General features: G+C 60.7%; 3 protein-coding genes across 3 annotated transcripts; 2 read left to right on the top strand and 1 right to left on the bottom strand.

Annotated features, from left to right (window-relative positions):
* Nucleotides 1-1,260: 1,260 nt before the first annotated feature.
* Nucleotides 1,261-3,319, top strand: A1Q1_04307 (uncharacterized protein; the record flags this gene model as incomplete). Its single annotated transcript, XM_014322684.1, has 9 exons — nt 1,261-1,356; nt 1,407-1,514; nt 1,573-1,820; nt 1,860-1,954; nt 2,003-2,061; nt 2,130-2,188; nt 2,261-2,355; nt 2,404-2,462; nt 2,531-3,319. 9 exons carry the CDS (start codon nt 1,261-1,263, stop codon nt 3,317-3,319), a joined length of 1,608 nt encoding a protein of 535 aa, XP_014178159.1.
* Nucleotides 3,320-4,359: 1,040 nt separating this feature from the next.
* Nucleotides 4,360-9,008, top strand: A1Q1_04308 (uncharacterized protein; the record flags this gene model as incomplete). Its single annotated transcript, XM_014322685.1, has 12 exons — nt 4,360-4,672; nt 4,726-4,745; nt 4,787-4,910; nt 5,032-5,054; nt 5,278-5,431; nt 6,109-6,331; nt 6,410-6,425; nt 6,518-6,737; nt 6,936-7,100; nt 7,149-7,461; nt 7,570-7,847; nt 7,939-9,008. The coding sequence occupies 12 exons, from the start codon at nt 4,360-4,362 to the stop codon at nt 9,006-9,008; spliced, it is 2,919 nt and encodes a 972-aa protein (XP_014178160.1).
* Nucleotides 9,009-9,765: 757 nt separating this feature from the next.
* Nucleotides 9,766-12,673, bottom strand: A1Q1_04309 (uncharacterized protein; the record flags this gene model as incomplete). The annotated part of the gene is made up of 4 exons (XM_014322686.1): nt 9,766-11,289; nt 11,343-11,577; nt 11,639-11,874; nt 11,930-12,673. 4 exons carry the CDS (start codon nt 12,671-12,673, stop codon nt 9,766-9,768), a joined length of 2,739 nt encoding a protein of 912 aa, XP_014178161.1.
* Nucleotides 12,674-14,344: the final 1,671 nt, after the last annotated feature.

A 14,344-nucleotide genomic window follows, 5' to 3' on the forward strand; every position in this document is an offset into this window, starting at 1 on the left:
CGTCGCGATCATGACACGCCACCACTTTCCGATCGCACGCAGACTCTTGATGAGCGACTTGAGGAGCTTGTTGTAGTCGGCAGACTTGGCGTTTGGCGGGTTCTGGAGGAGACGCAGGCGGTGTTCCTGGATGATCGGGGCGAAGGTAACCGAGTGCTGCAGCAGGACACGGATCTGGGGTCAGCTCTGCGACGCTTTGCGAACTTACATGCTCGAGTCCCTGTGGAGACTGCAGGTTCTTGGCCTTGCCCCAGTGCCACTGGGAGAAGCGGGCCATGATCTTAAACGCATAGCGGCCTGCCTCGGAGATGACCCAGTCGGTGTCGCCAGCACGCTCGCGGTTGGACCAGATCTCGAGCACCTTGCCGACGGGGGGGACGAAGGCGTTCTCGAGGCTCTGCATGACCTGCTGCCCCGCAGCGAGCTTGACGGTGCGCCACTCCTTCACTAAGGCATTGATCGTCCAGAGGGTGTTGAGGAGGACTGTGGCGGTGGAGGTCCCCGGAGCGGCGGCATTGGGCGACGCCTCGAGCTGAGAGATGCAGGTGAGGAGGGGGCTGAGAAGGAGGTCGGGGAGGTTGGGGAAGACCTTGGGGTACTCGATACGGGCGATGGAGACGAGGAGGTTGAGCTGCGGCTTGGCGATCTGGTCGCGTCAGCTTTCCGGATGACCTCACCTGGGACCTCCACTTTCGAGATTATGTTGTACTCACCGCAACGTCGGGCTCCTCGAGGAAGAAGAAGAGGCGCTCGCGCACTTCGGGCTTGCGCGCCTCGGGGATGAGAGCCTTGCTGCGCCACTTGTTCTTCATCTCGCGGCCGGTGATGACAGAGGCGAGGAGACGCTCCGGCTGGGACAGGTTCCGGTCGGCGGCGAAGGTTTGCAGTGCGACGTAGAACTCGGGCTCCTTGAAGAGGTTTGTGAGGGTCTGCTGGTCACGAACATAATCCTCGTTCGAGCGGGGGTTGACGATCGAGTGGAGGAGACCACGGAGGTCGCTGTTCGGGGCCGCCATGTTGACCCAAGCAGTGGTGAGGAGGGGGTTGTGAGATCTGGACAAGATCAAAACACGGGCCACCACACTCACCATAGACCTCGCGCTCAACGGGTCGGTCTCGATGCCGCCTCAGTGTCCCTGATAAGGAAATTTCGGCGACACGTAATTGATTGCAACCACGTGGTGGCGCGTCACAAAGTTCGCGAGGGACGAGAAATGTTCAGAGGTTGCCGCCTGCAGCTCGATCAACCGATCAACAATAATGACCTCGACCGTATCCACTTTGACGACCGAGGGCAAGAGCATGTTCCACTCGCGGGTGCACATTGAGGCGGGTGACCTCGTTATCCTCTTTATGGTGAGTCTCCTTCTACAGCTCCCTGGACACTGCCTCGAGCTAATTCCCAGTCCCGCGACAACATGACCGCTATCACCGTCACGCCCGGCGCTTCCTTCCACAACAAGTTCGGCATGTACAAGCACGACGACATGATTGGAATGAAGTACGGATCAAAGGTGAGCTATACCGTTGTCGAGTTTAGCTGACGACCAGATGCACTCCCCGCCGCCGCAGTCGGGCTACCTCCACCTCCTGCGACCGACACCAGAGCTGTGGACGCTCTCGCTCCCGCACAGGACACAGATCCTGTACATGCCGGACATTGCGTACATAACGATGCGGCTAGGTGTGCGTGTCGGTGGACGCGTGATTGAGGCGGGCACGGGATCCGGATCCATGACGCATTCGCTCTCCCGCGCCGTCGGACCATCAGGCCACGTCCACAGCTTTGAGTACCACAAGGCGCGCTTCGAGAAGGCTGGGTGAGTTGCGCAGGCTTTCTTCTTAACTGACGATCACAGGGAGGAGTTCGAGTCGCACGGATTGAAGAATGTTGAGCTGCAGCACCGGAACGTGTGCAAGGATGGGTTCGGCGACGTCGAGAATGTCGAGGCTAGTGAGCACATTCAAGCTAGATGCACTGCGACGTTAGCTAACGAGACAGTCTTCCTCGACCTACCCGCGCCGTGGGAGGCGATCCCCTTCGCAGTCAAGAACTTGAACGTGAGTCGTCGACGTCCATCGAGCCCTAACATGCAGCCGAACCAGGTCACGCGCATCTGCTGCTTCAGCCCCTGCATCGAGCAGGTGCTCAAGACGGCCACGACACTCCGCGAGGAGGGATTCACGGGTACGTCGAGTTCTTCCCCCCCCCCCCGGGCCACAAGGTTGCGCAGGCTTTCTTCTTAACTGACGATCACAGGGAGGAGTTCGAGTCGCACGGATTGAAGAATGTTGAGCTGCAGCACCGGAACGTGTGCAAGGATGGGTTCGGCGACGTCGAGAATGTCGAGGCTAGTGAGCACATTCAAGCTAGATGCACTGCGACGTTAGCTAACGAGACAGTCTTCCTCGACCTACCCGCGCCGTGGGAGGCGATCCCCTTCGCAGTCAAGAACTTGAACGTGAGTCGTCGACGTCCATCGAGCCCTAACATGCAGCCGAACCAGGTCACGCGCATCTGCTGCTTCAGCCCCTGCATCGAGCAGGTGCTCAAGACGGCCACGACACTCCGCGAGGAGGGATTCACGGGTACGTCGAGTTCTTCCCCCGCCCCCCCTCCATCCTCCGCCTCACCATTACTAACTATGCAGACGTCTCGACGGTCGAAGTCCTGACGCGCACGTACGACCTGGCAGCTGCGCCGCCGCCTCACTCGCACGCGCTCCAGGACGTGTCCTCGATTGCGGACAAGCTTCGCGACCACGAGCGGCGGAAGGAGGAGCGGCGCGTGATCCAGATGAAGAACGCGAGGGCCAAGGCGCGCGCCATGAAGGAGAAGGCGGAGCGCGAAGCTGCCGGCGTCCCCGAGCCTGCCGCCGAGGAGGGCAAGATGGACGTCTCGGAGGAGGACGCGATCAACGCTGCCGCTGCCGCCGGGGAGAAGCGCAAGGACGAAGGCGAGGGTGAGGCGGCGGGTCCGTCCAAGAAGCCAAAATACGCCGAGACGGCGGCGGAGGAAGCGGGCGGAGATGACGCTGAGGACGGAGCGAAGATTGGCCAGGCTGTTCAGGGCGAGACTGAGCCTGATGCCGCTGAGCCTGGTGCGGAGAGTGCGGCGAGCGCGGCCGGGACGAAAGAGGAAGCAGCCACCCCTGCCAAGCCCGTCTCCGGCGAGCCTGACGTCGCCTGGTCGCGCATGACTCTGACCAAGCCCTCGCCCGAGATGCGCGGCCACACCTCGTATCTGACCTTTGCGACGCTGTACCCGGCCGCTATCCGGGCCGAGATGGCCAACGAGATGGAGCATGTAAAAGCTTAAGCTTTCGCCGCGGAAGAATGGCGGAACATTGGCTCTGCGCGCTGGCTGCGAGGCTGCGAAAGGGCGATCTGCCGAACGGCCCGTGGCTCATGGCTCGCGGCTGAGTACCGAGCGGCGCGCGGCGCCCGCTAGCGTCGGCTAGCGATTTTGTATCACTTTTTGTTTTTACAATGCATTTAGATGGGTGTCAGGCGACCAGCAGCATGGCGCGCATGGCGCACGAGCTGCCGTCAATGCATTCAGTTGGAGAGATCTGGCTGAGCGCGGATCCTTGATTGGTGCTGCGGAGGGACGCCCTGAGGGCCAGTCCAGATGATGAGTGGTCGGAGCCATAGGGGCAGTAGTTACTGGCGTTGACTGGCGTAGGGACATGGCGACGCCGCACCTATAAGTAACGTACCCTCTGCGTCCGGATCTGTACGTTATGCTTGGCCTTTGGGCTGAGCGCGCGATGGCGGGGATGGATTTCCGGACATGAGCTTGAAGGGCGCGAGTGTAGAGTGGGGTCGGTGTTATCAGATTGCGATGTGAAGGGGGACATGTGGCGCTGTCCGCGTGCGTGCGGGAATGCATCGATACGGCCAAAGTACTACCGGTCGCAACGCCGGTCACCGTCGAGGGGTCTCGGGTAAGCAAGGAGAAGGAGAGAAGGGGAGAAGGGAACAGGGGTGATGCATGAGATGAGACGCGTGATCCAGGGCCTGAGAGTGAAGAGGCAGACGAGCAGAGAGGAGTACAGAAACGGGGATACCTCGGCCGACTTCGGGATTACAACGAAGGTACGGTGGTAGAGCAGTGAGTGGTCTGAGTCACCCAAGGGAAGGGGCGGTTTTATCAGATAACGAAAGTACCCCCCCCCTTTGCTGGGCCAACTCACCACACCCACCAACACACCCACTCCTCCTCTCCCCGGCCACCAACCACCAACCACCGACCACCACCTGGATCCATCCCTCCTTCCATCCCTCCTCACCGACAACATTCCCTCACCACCACATCCACCCATCCACCCACCCCACCAACCACAATAACAGGCCGCGATGGCCGCCCCGAGCAAATCCTCACCGCGGGCCGGCCCATCCCAGCGCCCCATCGCACCAAACATCAACACATCCTCCTCGGGCCCACAGAGAAAAGACACCTACCCCCCACACACGCCGAGTGCGCTGTCCAACGTCTCCTCGCCCGTCGCGAGCACCTCCGCACCGCCAAAACGCGCCCTCGAGCCCGCAAGCGATACGCCCAATTGCCGCGGCCCGACCCAGGGACCGGAACGCAAGTCGGACCGCCCGCAGAGCATCATCGACCCCGCAACGGGCAAAAAGAAGCGCATCAGTTTGAGCTGTGCCCAGTGTGAGCATCCCCATCTCATTTATGAGTGCAAATCACCCATGCTAACAATGCAGGCGCGAAGCGAAAGCAAAAGGTGAGGCATCCTTCACTGACATTGCGGGCAAAAGTTTTCAGGAACACCCAGCAGTAACATCCATACTGACACCCAGTGCAACAGAGAGTACCCATGTCAACATTGTGAGTAGTGTGCTGCTTTTGCGGCGAGTATCCCGCCAGAAGACTGACGTTGCAGGTCTCGGTGAGTCTGGTGCAACCGCGTTGCGTGCGGGCGTGCGGGGTTTCGACGGACCCACGAGCCCGCCTAGCCTGTGTAGTCGCACTAAAAGTGCATCGGTCATGTCTGCTAACCGCGTCCAAAGCGAGAAAAGTCCCTGAACTATGCGTAAGTACCGTCGACCTTTTCGCTCATTCCACACCAAACATGGCTCAACATGGTCACCGTCCGTCGTTGGCAAGCGCCGGTCGGCCATGCGGCCACCGGTGTAGCGGACTTCGGGCTATCGCATCGGCGACCGGCTCCAGACCGGCACCATCGGCGATGCTACCGGCGGCATCCATCCCGCCCCACCGCACTCCTCATGCATGCATACTGACGCGCTGCATAGGTGCCCTACACCCCCGTCTCAAGCTCGAACAACACGGCCGGCCTCGACCCCGCGACGCAGGAACGCCTTGAGCGTATGGAAAACGTCCTCTCCGTCGTTGTGCGGCACAACCCCGGTATAGGCGGGTACGATGCCGTCCGAGAGTGGCTCAGCTGTAAGTTGCCTTCATACATGACACCAGGCCTTGCGTCCTTATGCGGAGCTTGCGCCGCAAGAAGCGCAAGAAGCGTAAGGGCAGTAGAGGGCCACAAGGGCGACCAAAAGGGAAAAAGAGCACCACGGGGCGCTTCAATGAAAGCACTCGACATGGCGAGGTGGCGCCGCCATGTTGCTTCGTCCTGATGAGTCGCACCACGGCCCCCGTGCATGCGCCCTGGTCCCATCCTGTGTGGCCAGTCGCTGGCAATGGAGCCTGAGCGTTTGCATTCCTGCACTCCTGCATACACACATCCTGCAATTCCTGGCGGAATCTGTGGCAGACAAGTGGCTCTTGCACACTCCTGCGCACTCCTGCACACTCCTGCACTTTCTCATGTGCGCAGTGGCCAGTGCTATGGCACGCAATGCTTGCAGGCTCGCATCGTTGCTCCGTCGCCGGGCAGAACGGTGCGATGTTTGCCCGCTGGTGATTCCCAGGGAGTGGACCAGCGGTCAGCTGGACCGGCCCACCGTGCCTGCCGGCCCGCACGCAGTGTGTGTCTGCCCGGAACGGCATCGCTTGCTTCTCCTGTTATGTGGCACAGCGATCCCGGATTGCAGGAGAATGGAGTGCACACTCTCCCGCGCTCCACAGTTGCCCTGGACCATCTCTGTATCAATACTGACCCGCAGCGTCCGCGTTCCAGCGCTTCCTGGCGACGACGCCCTCGACACCCGTGTCGCCTTCAGCTCTGATCCCGCATCACCTGCATAACCCCGCGTCCTCAAGTGGCAGCAATCGGCCAAAAGTGGCATCTACGCCGCATACAATCAATACGGATGAGATCGAGCACATCGACAAGCCGGGCGAGGAGGAGTCGCGAATCGGCAAGGGCTGGTTGGGAGATGTGGACGGGTGAGTAAGCGAGCTTGCGCGACAGCGCCGCGCTCGTCACTTTCATTTCCCTCCTGAATAAAATGCTAACAACGGCAGCGGTGTCCCGGAAACTGTGCGTCTCCAACAATGCCCGCGGTGGTAGTGCCACCACGTCGTGGCGGAGAAATAAAATAGTGACAGCGTCCCCCCCACTGACGACTCCAGATGCGCACCGACGAAAGCGTGACGATGCGGATCGACATGCATGGCACGCCGGCCGAGAACTTGCAGCGCCTGATCACCGACTGTGGCGTGTCGCCGCACAAGGTGCAGGAGCTGATCCAGGAGCTGCCGCCGAAACCATTTGCCGACCGACTGATTGACTGGTTCTTCTCGAACCTGAATCTGGTGCGGTATCCGATTGACGAGCGGTTGTTTCGGATATGTAAGTGATTGCGAGATTGCAGCCGCCAGGTTGCAATCGAGCCTTTCCGGGGGCCACGAAGGACATTATGTCTACAAAGCGGCTCTGTGGTTCTGTCGCCCAGAAGGGCAGAGGGCAGAGAGCACAAGGGGTTGTGGCAGTGGCGTAAAATGTCTTTGCGGCCCTCAAAGTGTCTCCAGAAAATTCGCTGACGCCTAGCTTACGAGGACCTGTACAACAAGACGACGTCGGTGGACCCGGCCAACGTGCGCGCGCTCCCACTCGTGTTCATCGTGCTCGCCATGGCTGTCCGACTGGTACCCGAAGGGTGGGCGGGGGACGAGAACACGCGAAAAATCTCCTCATTGAGGATGTACTGGAGCTGTGAGCACCCCTTGGATATTTTCTTTCTTCACGTACACTAACGGTTAGCCCGCCGAAGCATTCTCATTGCGACAGCGCTGCAGTCTGAATCCATCGAACTCGTCGTCACCCGTCTTCTGTCTGCCATGTACCTCGTGCAGATCCACGACCGGCGCCTGACCGAGTGCTGGTCCCAGCTGGGCGCGAGTCTGCGCACGGCACAGGCCATTGGTCTCCATCGTGACGGCACCAAGCTCGGCCTCGACCCGTTCCAGACGGAATACAGGAGACGACTGTGGAGTTATCTCTACCATGCGGACAGGCTTTATTCGCTGATCCTGGGGCGGCCGCCGAGTATCTCGGACGCGTATACTGATGCCCTGTGAGTTCTGCGAGGAGCGCGCAGCGCGACGAGCAGCCAATTCTTTCTGCTCCCCACTGCCTGATGCCACCTCCTTTAGCGATCCAAATTTCTTGGCTAACGCTCCAGTCCCCCCTCGAACGTCGATCTGAACGAGTACGACCTGCACAACGCACACGCGCCGCTGCCGCAGCCGAAACCCCTGTCCGAGCCGACGACAGCGACCTTTTTGATTCTGCGCCGGCAGCTGTCGGCCATTATCGGCCGGATTGTGCACCACTTCCAGAAACTCAACGAGCCGGCGCAGTACGCGGACGTGCAGCGGTTGCAGGAGGAATTGGACCAGTTCACGCAGAGTCTGCCCCCGCATTTCAGGATGAAGGATGCGGACAAGAGTCTGGACAAGCGTGAGTATGGCTGGCAGCGCGATAGCGCTGGCGGTGGGGTTGCTGGGCCACTGATGTGTGGCACCGAGAAGGACTGAGGGCTGACCGACAGAACACTTCTGGCTCCCCGTCCACCGATTCACACTGCTCACCGAGGTGCTCGTGACGACCATCATCCTGCACCGGCCATGGCTCCTGCGCCGCCTTAGCTCCAATCGCTATTCCAGTTCCCGCGTGGCATGCTTCGAGAGCGCGAAACTCGACTTTGAGATCCGGCAGTCGTTCGCACAAGAAGTGCCCAACTCGCACATGTACTCGGCCACGGGCCCGTTCAAGATGTTCAACAGCGCGATGATTGCGGGCATCAGTGCCATCATCGACCCGCGGGGTTCTGATAGCGAGCAAATGCGCCGCATCCTGTCGACGTTCCTGCGTCAACACCCCTTGGAGGAGATAGAGAATCTGGACGAAACGACCAAGAAGGAAGTCTCTATCATACATACGCTGAGCAGGAGGGCGGCACAGATCTTCGAAGACACGATGGGACCCGGCGAGCTGAACGCTCAAGACAAGGATTCAGTTGCGCTGTTGTTGGGACTGAGGCAGGGCGAGGACCCCTCTTCTTCTGCGCCGCCGCCGACTCCCGCCCAATCTGGAGCTGGAGGGCAAGTGAGGAGACCCACGCAGAGCTGGACAAAGTACATCACAACCTACGGGCAGCCTGCGGCCGTGCAGCCGAGTCCGGCCTCAAGCGAGGGCGAAGACCACTCCCAGCGCCTGCTCGACCAGTGGCTAGCCCAGAACAGCATGGACGCCGTCGTGCCCTTTTCGCCCTCGGTGTCATTCGGCTTCCCCAACATCCCGCAACCACTCAACCCATCCTTGACGCCCATGCCATTCCCACACACGCCGCCTACGTTTGGCAATCCCGCCCAAACGCCTGGTCCCTCTACTCAACACAATCAGCACGGACAGGTCGGCACGCCCATTGGCGGAGGGTTTGTCTGGGGCTCAGGCGGCGAGGAACACGTCCATCAGGAACTCCCCACGGGTCTCGATGGCACGGTGCTCGGCGTCGGGAGTGTGAATGCCGAGGGAAGGGAGAATGACGAGTATTGGAATACGCTGATTGATGGGATTTTGGGCGGGCCGGGGATGCCGCCGAGTCATCCGGCACAGTAGCGAGCCCCGAACGAGCGGAGCGAGTGAGGGGCGAGTGACGGAGTGACGCTTGTGGAGGATGTGGAGAGAGGCAGGAGAGAGTGAAGGAGGAGCAAGTAGGAGCAAGTAGGGGGAGCAGGCAGGGAGTAGGCAGGGAGTAGGCAGGGAGGAGGGAGTGACGAGGAGAGAGAGGGGAGAGCGTCGGAGTGAGTGGTGAGTGAAGGGCGAGGAGCGAGATCAGAGCAGCGCGCAGAGTTAGACAGGCAGATTACATCTTGAGTGCAGGTATCGTGTCAGCAGTCTAGCAAGTCACATGTACATTATAGCCCCCCCTCGCCCGCGTACACATGCATCTTACAATGAACATCTTATCGTGGTGACTCACCGCGTTGTTCTCCTGTTCTCCATTATGTAGCTCCAGTCCTTCCCGCTCAAGCCATGACCCACCACAACCACACCTCACACTTCGTCATGACGCAGCAGCAGCAGTGGGCCCACTTGGGCCATCGCATCTACCCTCCTACCCTCCTCCACAGGCCACAAGCAACGGAGCGTCACATATCAGAGAGATGCAAAAACGCTGACGCTGACGATCCGGCGCTATCGCACCTGCGCCATCGCACCTGCGCCTACAGCCGCTTACAGCCGCCTACAGGTTACATTACACCAATGCATGCTGAAATGATACAGTCTGTGTGTTCCGCAACTGCCAAAAACAAAATGCCAAATGTATATCCGAGTCATGTGTTTTCGTGTATTTGTCGTTCATAACTAGCCATCATAGCGCGCCGGGGGATTCGCATTCGACGGGCGACTCGCATTCCACGGGTGACTCGACCTGCACTGGTGAGGCCATCTCGGGTGACTGGACCTGTACGGGCGACTCGAACTCCACAGGAGATGCGGGAGCACCAGACTGAGGGGCCACCTCGACGTCCACGACCTCGACGAGCTTCGTCGGCCCCGTGCTCGGTATATCGGTCGTGTTGATGCTGAGTGTTTCCCTCTTCCCCCGGACTGGGGTCGGACGCTCGCTCCCCCCTGCACTATCCTTGCCTTCCGCTTCGCCCTCGTTCTCGGCGGCCGGGGTGGCCGTGCTGGAAAGGTTGGACTTGACGGGCGTCCGCGACGCCGCGCCAGGCGACGAGCTCACATTACTCGCGCCCGGGGACGAGGGGGAGATGTTGACGCGCCGGACGTAGTCGGCCAACTTGTTCCGCTTCGGCGAGGATATGGCCGGTATGGCTGCGGGAGCCTGGCCCTGGCCCGTCGACGACGCCCGCTTCGAGGGCGAGATACGTTCCGGCGACCCCGGAGCGAGGTCCGAGTGTAGCTGGATCGGGGACGCGGCGAGGGGAGACGCACACTCGAGTGGCGAGGCGCACTCTACCGGCGACGCGCATTCGATGGGCGTCGCGACCATCTCGGGCGACGCGGCGACGGGCGACGCGACCATCTCCGGAGACGCCGCCATGACGGGCGAATCGACCATTTGCGGGGACGCGACCATCTCGGGACTCGCGACCATCTCTGGCGACGCAACTGCCGCCTTGTCCATCGGATCTAAGGCTACGTCCATCGACGAGCCGGGCGACTCGACCAGCTCCGGGCTGTGGCTGTCGCCCACCAGTCGACCTGAGAGAATGCGCGGGGGCTCGCGCTCCTCCCCCTCCTCGCTGAGAGCGTACGAGTCCATCGACCCCGTGTTCATCGACGCGGAGCGGGACATGCTGAGCCGGTTCAGACCTAGACGGCGCATCTTTTGCACGGCCCGGATGACCGTGAACACGCGCTTCAGCGAGGTGATGGCGCTGTTGATCTCCTCGTCCGTCGGCTCCTCGAACACCTTGCCGTAGTGGAAGAGGTTCTCCTCCTCGGACATCATGGGCTGCTCGCCCCAGGCCGTCACAAAGTTGTTCCGCCTAATGTCCTCCATGGTCGCGCGGCGTTCGGGGTCCTTGCACAGCATGCCTGTCACGAGGGACTTGAGGGCCGGGTTCCAGTCGTCGGGAATCACGGGGTCCGTCTCGCGCACGAGCGTGAAGAGCTCGATCGTGTTGGACGCGTTAAACGGAAGGCGACCCGTCAGCATGCAGTAGAGCGTCACGCCGAGAGCCCAGATGTCCACAGCCTTGCCATGAATGTCCATGCTCGATACCGTGAAGCTCTCCGGTGACAGGTACGCGGGACTTCCACCAGTAGTCTTGATCCGGTCGTCGTCGGTCGTCGCAAAGATCTCGGACACACCAAAGTCGGCTAGCTTGACCATGGTCCGGTCCGAGTTGAACAGGAGGTTGTCGGGCTTGATCTGAAGTTCAGCTTGGCTGTGAGGGATTGCAAGAGCAGCGGACTCACGTCTCGGTGCGCGACGCCGTTCGCGTGCAGATACTCCAAACCCAGACAGATTTGGCGGAAATACTCGCGCGTGCACTCCTGACTGAAGGGCGGCTTGGCGTCCTTATCGTCCTGGCCAAGCTTTACGTTCATGAGCACGCCGCCGGGAAGGTACTCGAGCACAAGGAAGAGTGAGTCTGCGTTCTGGACAGAGATAGCCTCGAAAAGGTGCACCACCTGTGGGTCAGTTTTCCCTCTCCCACGTCACGCACGTTCGGGTGACTGCTTGTCAGCTTCGCACAGCACTTGTAGCTTACTCTAGCTTCTTCATGACGGCAATCTCCTTCCGGATGAGGAAGAGCGGGTCGTCCCTCAGCTTCTTCTCCATATCGTCGTCGCCTCCGTAGACGTAGTCCATCGCTGGTCCGTCCCCTTGCTTGCGCGGCATCGGAGCACCAGGCCGCGGTCGCCGGCGACGTTCACGGAACGCCTTGGCCTGGCGTTCCTGCAATGCCTGCTGTTTCAGGCGCGACTTTGAGAATTCCTTTACAGCCTGAAAGTTAGCGTCACATCCTTTCCGAAGACAACGGGTGCGGGTGCACACTGACATATTCGATTCCGGTCCCCACGTCGATAGCGTGCTCGACCGAGGCATACGAGCCCTTGCCCAGCGTCTTGCCGAGGCGGTACTGGTTGACCATCCGCTGTCCGTCGACGGTACTGCGCGTTTCGCCGTAGATCGTCTCTCTTACACGGTGCGTCGAGCTTTCGCGGCGGTGTCTCCTCTCCTTGCCAGTGACTTGCGGGCGGCTGTCCTGAGTGCCGGCGGAGGGGGAGGGGATGCGGGGCATGTAGACGCGTGGCGAGCTGGGTGTCGGGGCCGGGTTGGCGACGAGGCTCGAAAGGTTCTTCCCCGTGACGCCGGGAGACATGCTGTCGTACGGTGTCGAGAAGGGTGCAGGGGCAGACGATGAGCTCGAGTTGCCGCGCGACACGCTGAACTGCGGCGGGACGTTCATGCTCTGTTGCGCGGGCGTATGCACGAAACTGGAGCTCGCCGTTGAGGCCGTCTCGACGTCCTCGCCCGGCGACTCATACTCCTCTGGCTCCTCTAAGATTAGCACTTCACTCGGTACCGCGGATCCACCCAGCTGGAGCGGGTTATCGACGGGCGTCACGGGCGTTGGGGGCGACACGATGGTAGCGGGCGGCCCTCCTGGAGGGAGCAGGAGGCTGGGGCGGCCGGCCGTGCTCGGTGCGGACTTGGGCTGTGTCGTGGCCGGCGTGGTCGGCGAGGTCTGGGCGGTGGAGTCGGTAGTCAAGGCGGGGGCTTGGGACGCGGGGGAAGGCATTGTTGTTGTTGTGTCTGGCATGTGGGAGAGTCAAGAGGTAGAGGACATGGCCGAGTAGCTGCTGGAGGAGAGAAGGCGAGAGAGAGAGAGGGAGAGAGTAGAGATGCGAATGGGGAGGGCCAGATTGAGTTTGAGTAAGGAGAGTGGATATGTGATTGAATGGCTGAGAGGCTAGACACAAGTTGACTTGTTGGTGGGTCACGATGGACGCAACAGGCTCGTTCCTGAGATCAGGTCGCCATCCAGGTTCACCGCCAGGTCCAGCGAGTCCAGCGCGCAGCACCAGGCGCTTAAACGCTTACGTTCAGGTCCAAGTTGTCTGGTCCTGAGCAAGAGGAACGCAGACACGCAGCTTGCGATGCGCGCGACACACATTCATGCGACAATGCGATGCAACACTCTACCACGGCTAAGACCAGACTTAGCGGGGAGCGAGCTCCGGCGTGTCATGCTCCGACCCTCATCAGCGCACGCCGTGCACGCCGCACGCCGCCCGAATGGCTCGCGCCGCAGATGTCATCACCCATTTGACATGAGACCTATCGACCTTCTAGCATGCCAGACTCGACTGAATGGGCTTCGTCATGCAAATCCCCCAATGTCCCCGATCCCCGTACAGTGGACACACACACACGGACGTCGTAATCTCCCCCCTCTTCGTCCCCCTCTCATGTCAGACTCGCTCAGATCTCTTTCTTCGGCGGCGTGCTTGCCGTGACCACCGTCTGGACTACCCCGGCAGTCTCAACGCCGACACTCCGACACATCGGGCCTGGCGGCCTGGCCTTGTTGTTGTGAAACAAAGTGCAATCGCGGTCTCGTGTTTCCTGCACTTCGTATCGACTGACTGCCCTTCGGACATGCATTACACCCGAACACCGCTGAATTAGACGTCTTCCTATTATAGACCAAGAGTAAATATGTACACCAGCACCAATACGTAAACAACAAAGCAGTGACCTAGTGAACTTGTAGGATCGAGCACCCCCAACTTTGATCCGAAAGGCCGAGACCCCATCTACCCCTGCGACGTCTCATCCGACCATCCCCTTCATCACCTCTAGTCAGATTCCAGCGACCAAAGCCGGGGCGCCGGGGGTCGAGTTTGGATTCCAGTACACTCCGCCCTGGAGCTCCTTGAGCGCCATTCTCCCCAGTTCCGACATGCGACAATCTCCATACGTTTCCGCGCCGACATGTCGGCGTAACAACGTTCACAACGTTCCAGAACCCCGTCCGTAGTGCTATGCCGCGCCGTGCCGTCGTGCCGCCGTGCCGTGTGCTTGGCCCGACCTCCAGGAACACCGACAGCAGGCACGCACAGCTCACCTCCCACCTCGGTCCGGCACGTCGCATCGCATCACTCGTGCCTCGAGGCTCGAGGCTCGAGGCTCGACGCACGGCGCTATCTGTAGACCAGCATATCCTGCTCCTCGTCATACTGCGGGGGCAGCATGGGCAGATGCGGGTCCCACTTGCCAAGGATGCAGGGCGAGAAGCCGGCCATCATGGCGTACGTGTGGTTGTAGCTCATGTTCACGGCTGCATCTATGCCGGGGCGGAAGGAGAGGTCGAGTAGCGTACGCACAATGTCGAGCACGTCGTGTAAAGGGGGGAAGGCAAAGGGACGTAGCCTGTATGAAGGGAGCGTGGAGAGGGCCTGTGCGTTAG

The sequence above is a fragment of the Trichosporon asahii genome (genome assembly GCF_000293215.1).
Source record: "Trichosporon asahii var. asahii CBS 2479 unplaced genomic scaffold scaffold00070, whole genome shotgun sequence".
Lineage (NCBI taxonomy): Eukaryota > Fungi > Basidiomycota > Tremellomycetes > Trichosporonales > Trichosporonaceae > Trichosporon > Trichosporon asahii.